This window comes from Coregonus lavaretus (assembly GCF_964263955.1).
Source record: "Coregonus lavaretus genome assembly, chromosome: 7".
Classification (NCBI taxonomy): domain Eukaryota; kingdom Metazoa; phylum Chordata; class Actinopteri; order Salmoniformes; family Salmonidae; genus Coregonus; species Coregonus lavaretus.
In genome coordinates this window covers 58,473,216-58,481,732 of record NC_139994.1, presented here as the reverse complement: position 1 = coordinate 58,481,732, position 8,517 = coordinate 58,473,216, and the positions used below count along the sequence as shown (strand labels likewise).

Here is an 8,517-nt window from a genome sequence, read left to right as displayed (position 1 = left end):
CACATTACTCTTTTATAGTCGGGGTTGATCTTACACAATTCTAGTCAAAACCTGTATGTGGGTGCCTTGAACGCATAGAGGTCCTCTCTGTCTCTATCTACTCTTCTACAATGGTGTCTGGGAGGTTGTTGCTGTCCGTGGCAGTCCTCATTCTCTGTGGGTGTCAGGGTGCACACAGTGGTAATGTGCTGGTCTTTCCTGGGGAGTTCAGTCACTGGCTCAACATGCGTGTGATCCTGGAGAAACTAGTGGAGCGGAACCATAGTGTCACAGTGCTGATTTGCTCTGCCTCACCTTCTGTCAACTATACCAAACCAGAGGGTTTCAGCTTCAAGGTGTATAAGGTTCCTTTTGAGAGACATGATTTGGAGTCTCTCCAGGAGGACTTCCTAAACTTCTGGATGTACGAGGCTCAGAACGCCTCAATGTTGCAGGTGGGCCTGAAGATCCGGGACGTGTTGGGGAGAATGACAGCGCTACAACTCAACATGTGTGATGCCATGTTTCACAATGAAGAGCTTATGCACACACTGAGACAGTGGGAGTTTGACGCAGTCCTTTCTGATCCAATGATGCCATGCAGTGACTTAATGGCAGATGCTCTAAATGTACCTCTCATTATCTCGTTGAGGTTTTCATTTGGCTTGGTTATGGAGAGGCACTGTGGGCAGATACCAGCACCCCCCTCTTTTGTTTCTACCCCCCCTTTGACGTACTCAGACCAAATGAGTTTCTTTGAGCGGGTCCACAATTTTGTTATGTATATGATGCATTCTAGCCTGTTCTATATACACTGCCTAGTGACCATGGATAAGTACTACAGTGGGATCAAGGGTAAGTTGATCAGAATTTGTCTTAAAAGTTGGAAGGGTACTTGCACCACAAGCTCAATTTCAGTTTTGGTTTTTATAAAGATTGGAATATCTACAAGAAGAATGTAATATCATAACTTGGTTTATTCGTGTATATCTTTGATTAAGTGGATAAGCAAAATCAAGTTAGGCACTCCTTTGACAGAGCTCTGACTGAAGCAGTGCTTTTCCCATTGATGTTATATATAGGACTAGGCCTATACTAAAGCTGTTCTGTGTGCAAATCTGCAACATGTTTGTTAATGAATGCTTATTATACACAATTGCTTTTTTAGGACAATAACTGTTATATTCTGAGAGAGAATCCGCTGTAAAAGTTGTAACAATATAATTACTGATTAGCTTGTATAGGTTTTGTGGACTACTTATTTAGCAGTACTGCGTCTCTTTCATAATGCATCTCGACATTTATCAGGAAGACCTACAACTTTCTGCGAGATCTTGGGGAAGGCAGATATCTGGTTGATACGGACCTACTGGGACTTTGAGTATCCTCGACCTTTCCTTCCCAACTTTAAATTTGTGGGAGGCCTTCACTGCAAACCTGCAAAGCCACTTTCAGAAGTAAGGCTTTTAAACACAAACGTATCAACTGTCTTACAAGATACTGAAACAAGTCAGTCTATTGGGCTGATATCATTGAATCACAATTAAGTAGATTGTGTTGAATTTCAGGCCATGGAGGAGTTTGTGCAGAGTTCAGGAGATGATGGAATCGTGGTGTTTTCACTGGGGTCCATGATCAAGAACCTAACTAAAGAGAGGGGAAACACCATAGCCACTGCATTGGGACAAATACCACAGAAGGTTAGTCTGTTGCTTTCTTAAAATAGCTTTGTTACATTGTTATAAGCAGAGGTGTCATCGTCTCCCTGATCCCGATATTTGATCCATTTGTACAATTCAAACATACAAGCTAGCTTACAGTTTTCCTTTACATATAATTCTGTCAGAGATATTGAATTTGGCCATCAGGGCCCCTTCAAAAAACCATAGCTTCTGGTTATGAGTACCGTTTCATTGCAGATTCTCATTCATATTCCTGTTTTCTCACCATAGGTGCTGTGGAGATACAGTGGGGAGAAACCAGAGACTCTTGCCCCCAACACAAGAGTTTATGACTGGATTCCACAAAATGATTTACTTGGTGATATGTCTTTCTTTATAACGGTCATAAACATATAAACAGTCCTTGCGTACAACAGTGTTCAACAACCCTACTTCCTCTCATTGTGTTGTATCAAAAAGGTCATCCAAAGACCAAAGCCTTCGTCACCCACGGTGGGACTAATGGACTATATGAATCCATTTACCATGGAGTCCCAATGGTGGGCATCCCTCTGTTCGCTGACCAGCCAGATAATATCAGCCACATGAAAAACAAGGGAGCTGCTGTAATGGTGGACTTCAACAAGATGACATCCAAAGACCTTGTGGATGGCCTCAACAGTGTGATCAATGATCCATCGTAAGACACAAATATACAACTGGTTTCCTCACTAACTGGTTTCCTCACACCAACTGTTGAAAATGTGCAGTGAAACAACTGTCTCTATTCCCCTTTCACCAGGTATAAAGAAAGCATGATGAGGCTGTCAAGAATCCACCACGACCAACCAATGAAACCCTTGGATACAGCTGTGTTCTGGATCGAATTTGTGATGCGTAACAAAGGGGCTAAGCACCTGAGGGTGGAGGCCCATAACTTGAGCTGGTACCAGTACCACTGTCTAGATGTGGCAGCTGCCCTGCTCGCCATAGTGGCACTCGTCATAGTTGTATCCATTAAAACATGCATTTTCTGCTTCCGCAAGTGCTGCAAGAAAGCTAAAGCAAGACAGAAGACAGAGTGACACCCTGTAATGATGTTAAAGGGTCGTTCCACTAAATGAGTATATCTTTGGGTAGTGTAACTTTGTGAAAAATGTATGTTTTATTTAACCTAATTTTAACATTCTGTCACAAATATGCATGTTGAACATAATAAAAAAAGTACTATAGTAAGTGCCTTTTAAGTGCCAAATAAAGTATAACAGGGTTGACCGTAACAGGGTTGACCGTAACAGGGTTGACGATTTCATCTTAAATCAGACATAAATCCCGTTGTGACAGGGGGAATGGAAGCTTGTTGTGTGCAACAGGGAGGACAGAAGACAGAAGATAAGAGTATCCCCCTGGAATAATGTTAATGTCAGGTATTATTGCAGTGAAACAATCATGGGCGCGTTTTTCTGAGCTGAGTTTGATGTTCTTCAGTATCCACATTGTGAAACTGGCAATGTGTCTGTATGTAACAAATAGTTCAGTTTAACGTTAGTTGTACACTTCCGTTTAGCCTTGTGGGTTGGTGTTGTTTCAGACTCTTTTTATCGGTACTAACTGCATATTCTTGCCACTTCATGACTGCTTTTGCCGTACCTTGTAATAAGAGTTAGACACTTTACACAAACTGCCAGTCGCAAGCCATCTCCCTCAGAGAAGCATCCATCTCCTCCAGTGCTTTACAGTAGCCTAGTCGCAGCATTCTCCATTGGTACAGAAGACTGTGTTTGTGCTTCTTACAACGATAGACTTTGATACCTCCCTTACAAAAAAAAGATTGCAGTTTTGAAACTGCAGTAAAAGTGCAGTAACTGCAGTCGACTGTGGTATTTTGGACGCAGTAATTGCAGAATAACTGCAGTTATCCTGCACTCTGGCTACAATCTTTTTCTGTAAGACTCTGATGGTGTATGTTTGTTTACATTCTGTCCAACTAGACAGATTTGAAGCCAGATTCGTCTCTTTACACTACAAAAATATGTGTTGTGGAACTGGTATGCTTCGTCAAACTAGTGTAGTGTAAAGAGGCCTCAAGTAATGTTTGTATTATACTATGTATAAGCTGGAAGTAGAGGCCTAAGCGTTGTTGTTCACTAGTTTACTCCAATTAGGGAAGGGGTGATGGGGTTGGAAAGTAATAAAGGGAAATATATATTTTTAAAAGGATATGTATATACATGTATGTATATGTATTTATATGTATGTGTATATGTATGTGTATGCATGTATATATATATATATATATATATATATATATATATATATATACAGTGGGGAGAACAAGTATTTGATACACTGCTGATTTTGCAGGTTTTCCTACTTACAAAGCATGTAGAGGTCTGTAATTCTTATCATAGGTACACTTCAACTGTGAGAGACTAAAAACCAGAAAATCACATTGTATGATTTTTATGTAATTAATTTGCATTTTATTGCATGACATAAGTATTTGATCACCTACCAACCAGTAAGAATTCCGGCTCTCACAGACCTGTTAGTTTTACTTTAAGAAGCCCTCCTGTTCTCCACTCATTACCTGTATTAACTGCACCTGTTTGAACTCGTTACCTGTATAAAAGACACCTGTCCACACACTCAATCAAACAGACTCCAACCTCTCCACAATGGCCAAGACCAGAGAGCAGTGTAAGGACATCAGGGATAAAAATGTAGACCTGCACAAGGCTGGGATGGGCTACAGGACAATAGGCAAGTAGCTTGGTGAGAAGGCAACAACTGTTGGCGCAATTATTAGAAAAGGGAAGAAGTTCAAGATGACGGTCAATCACCCTCGGTCTGGGGCTCCATGCACGATCTCACCTCGTGGGGCATCAATGATCATGAGGAAGGTGAGGGATCAGCCAAGAACTACACGGCAGGACCTGGTCAATGACCTGAAGAGAGCTGGGACCACAGTCTCAAAGAAAACCATTAGTAACACACTACGCCGTCATGGATTAAAATCCTGCAGCGCACGCAAGGTCCCCCTGCTCAAGCCAGCGCATGTCCAGGCCCATCTGAAGTTTGCCAATGACCATCTGGATGATCCAGAGGAGGAATGGGAGAAGGTCATGTGGTCTGATGAGACAAAAAATAGAGCTTTTTGGTCTAAACTCCACTCGCCGTGTTTGTAGGAAGAAGAAGGATGAGTACAACCCCAAGAACACCATCCCAACCGTGAAGCATGGAGGTGGAAACATCATTCTTTGGGGATGCTTTTCTGCAAAGGGGACAGGATGACTGCACCGTATTGAGGGGAGGATGGATGGGCCATGTATCGCGAGATCTTGGCCAACAACCTCCTTCCCTCAGTAAGAGCATTGAAGATGGGTCGTGGCTGGGTCTTCCAGCATGACAACAACCCAAAACACACAGCCAGGGCAACTAAGGAGTACCTCCGTAAGAAGCATCTCAAGGTCCTGGAGTGGCCTAGCCAGTCTCCAGACCTGAACCCAATAGAAAATCTTTGGAGGGAGCTGAAAGTCCGTATTGCCCAGCGACAGCGCCGAAACCTGAAGGATCTGGAGAAGGTCTGTATGGAGGACTGGGCCAAAATCCCTGCTGCAGTGTGTGCAAACCTGGTCAAGACCTACAGGAAACGTAAGATCTCTGTAATTGCAAACAAAGGTTTCTGTACCAAATATTAAGTTCTGCTTTTCTGATGTATCAAATACTTATGTCATGCAATAAAATGCAAATTAAGTACTTAAAAATCATACAATGTGATTTTCTGGATTTTTGTTTTAGATTCCGTCTCTCACAGTTGAAGTGTACCTATGATAAAAATTACAGACCTCTACATGCTTTGTAAGTAGGAAAACCTGCAAAATCGGCAGTGTATCAAATACTTGTTCTCCCCACTGTATATATATTTGCAAGAAGAAGAAAAAACATATGGGGGATTGGAAGTGATGCAGACAATTACAATGATGGAAGTTACAATCTATCTGCAAAATTAAAGCTAATCTACCCCCACAAAAAAATAAAAGGTTTGTATTACCTTGGCACGCACATTCTCTTTCGCCTTATTTTTCAGGGGAACTATTTCTGGGAAGATGGTATTTACCACATACAACTGGGAAAAATCACCTTGAAAGCCCCTCCAAACTCGTAATTATGCTGAGTTCATAACCACGTGGGAAGGTAATAATTACCAGTTGTGAAGTCTTAAATACCAGTTGAATGCATTCACAAGCTGTGTCAACCATAAACTTGTAAACCAATCATAGTGTTACAAAACCATACTAATAGATTGCTCTTTATAAATAATGTTTTGTTGTTACATTTAACTGCCAAAAATGCTGTTATGGAGGTAATTTCCTTAGTACACGTGTCAAACTCATTCAACGGAGGGCCGAGTGTCTGCGGGTTTTCACTCCTCCCTTGTACTTGATGATGAATTAAGGTCACTGATTAGTAAGGAACTCCCCTCACCTGGTTATCTAAATTTAAATAATAACCAAAACTTGCAGACACTAGGCTCTCCGTGGAATGAGTTTGACACCCCTGCCTTAGTAGATGACGTCAGAGGTCAGCATGTGGGAGAAGTCGGAGCTGAGGGATGATAGTTGAGTTTCCCACTAGTAATTACCAGTTGGAGGGGCGTTCAAGTGGATTTTTCCCAGTCGTATGTGTTAGAATACCACCTTCCCACTTGGTTATGAATGCAGCATTAATAGTGGGGAAACTCGTCTATCATCCCTGAGCTCTTACTTCTCTCACAGGCTGACCTCTGACGTCACAACAAAACATTATTACCGCGTTGGTTCCCTTGTCCCTCAGCTTCCCATCCCACCAAAGTGAGACATAAATCCAGCAGCAGTCCACCTGACATCGTCTTCAACGAGCCCCTCTACCAGTATCCAGAACTACACAGCAGTTGATCCATTCCACTCACTCTGAACTAGCCCTGAGGTAGTAGTGGTGGGGCTAGTGATCTGACGCCTGACTTGGAGTGAACCAGAGCTACGTGAGCCCACCAGAGACCTACCTTCAAACCAGTGGAGGCTGCTGAGGGGAGGACGGCTCATAATAATGGCTGAAACGGAGCAAATGGAATGGAATCAAACACCTGGACACCATGTGTTTATTGTATTTGATATCATTCCACTATTCCGCTCCAGCCATTACCACGAGCCCATCCTCCCCAATTAAGATGCCACCAACCTCCTGTGCTTCAAAGTGACCATAGGGCAAATACACTATGTACACAAAAGTATGTGGACACCCCTTCCAATTAGTGGATTTGGCTATTTGAGCCACACCCGTTGCTGACAGGTGTATAAAATGGAGCACACAGCCATGCAATCTCCATAGACAAACATTGGCAGTAGAATGGCCTTGCTGAAGAGCTCAGTGACTTTCAACGTGGCACCGTCATAGGATGCCACCTTTCCAACAAGTCAGTTCGTCAAATTTCTGCCCTGCTAGAGCTGCCCCGGTCAACTGTAAGCGCTGTTATTGTAATAATATAATAATATGCCATTTAGCAGACGCTTTTATCCAAAGCGACTTACAGTCATGCGTGCATACATTTTTGTGTATGGGTGGTCCCGGGGATCGAACCCACTACCTTGGCGTTACAAGCGCCGTGCTCTACCAGCTGAGCTACAGAGGACCACAAGTGGAAGTGGAGTGGAAACGTCTAGGAACAACAACGGCTCATGAAGTGGTAGGCCACACAAACTCACAGAACGGGACCGCCGAGTGCTGAAGCGTGTAGCGCGTAAAAATCGTCTGTCCTCAGTTGCAACACTAACTACCGAGTTCCAAACTGCCTCTGGAAGCAACATCAGCACAATAACTGTTCTCTGGAGCAGTGGAAACGCGTTCTCTGGAGTGATGAATCACGCTTCACCATCTGGCAGTCCGACGGACGAATCTGGGTTTGGTGGATACCAGGAGAACACTACCTGCCCGAATGCATAGTGCCAACTGTAAAGTTTGGTGGAGGAGAAATAATGGTCTGGGGCTGTTTTTCATGGTTTGGGCTAGGCCTCTTAGTTCCAGTGAAGGGAAATTTTAACGCTACAGCATACAATGACATTCTAGACGATTCTGTGCTTCCAACTTTGTGGCAACAGTTTGGGGAAGGCCCTTTCCTCTTTCAGCATGACAATGCCCCCGTGCACAAAGCGAGGTCCATACAGAAATGGTTTGTTGAGATCGGTGTGGAAGAACTTGACTGGCCTGCACAGAGCCCTGACCTCAACCCCATCGAACACCTTTGGGATGAATTGGACCGCCAACTGCGAGCCAGGCGTAATCGCCCAACATCAGTGCCCTACCCCACTGATGCTCTTGTGGCTGAATGGAAGCAAGTCCCCGCAGCAATGTTCCAACATCTAGTGGAAAGCCTTCCCAGAAGAGTGGAGGCTGTTACAGCAGCAAAGGGGGGACCAACTCCATATTAATGCCCGTGATTCTGGAATGAGATGTTCGACGGGCAGGTGACCACATACTTTTGGTAATGTAGTGTATGCCAACATCTGCAGCGGCTATTGATTCCCAGGAGTATTTGTTGCTTGTTTATGTCTAACTGTAAGTCACTCTGGATAAGAACGTCTGCTAAATGACTAAAATGTGAAATGTAACTGTTTGTGGGTGAGAGAGAGGGAAAGTGCAATGTGAAACGCAGAAAACCAGTGAAAATAAAGCGAGAGACAAATAGAAAGAGAGGAGGGGGAAAGCCGAAAAGTGTCAGTGACAGAGCAAACCAACAGAACGCAGGACAAAATATCGATGAGCTCATCGACCATCCGAGACCAACTTGTCAATACTGAATATTCTCTTACAGTACAAGAGATCCTGGCATGATTTTTAT

At 43.4% G+C, this 8,517-nt stretch overlaps 1 protein-coding gene across 1 annotated transcript; it reads left to right on the top strand.

Moving 5' to 3' along the window:
- Positions 1–2,872, top strand: LOC311132005 (UDP-glucuronosyltransferase 2A1-like). The gene is made up of 6 exons (XM_084165169.1): positions 1–834; positions 1,288–1,436; positions 1,548–1,679; positions 1,932–2,019; positions 2,121–2,340; positions 2,443–2,872. Exons 1-6 carry the CDS (start codon positions 111–113, stop codon positions 2,723–2,725), a joined length of 1,596 nt encoding a protein of 531 aa, XP_084021295.1. The 5' UTR covers positions 1–110; the 3' UTR covers positions 2,726–2,872.
- Positions 2,873–8,517: the final 5,645 nt, after the last annotated feature.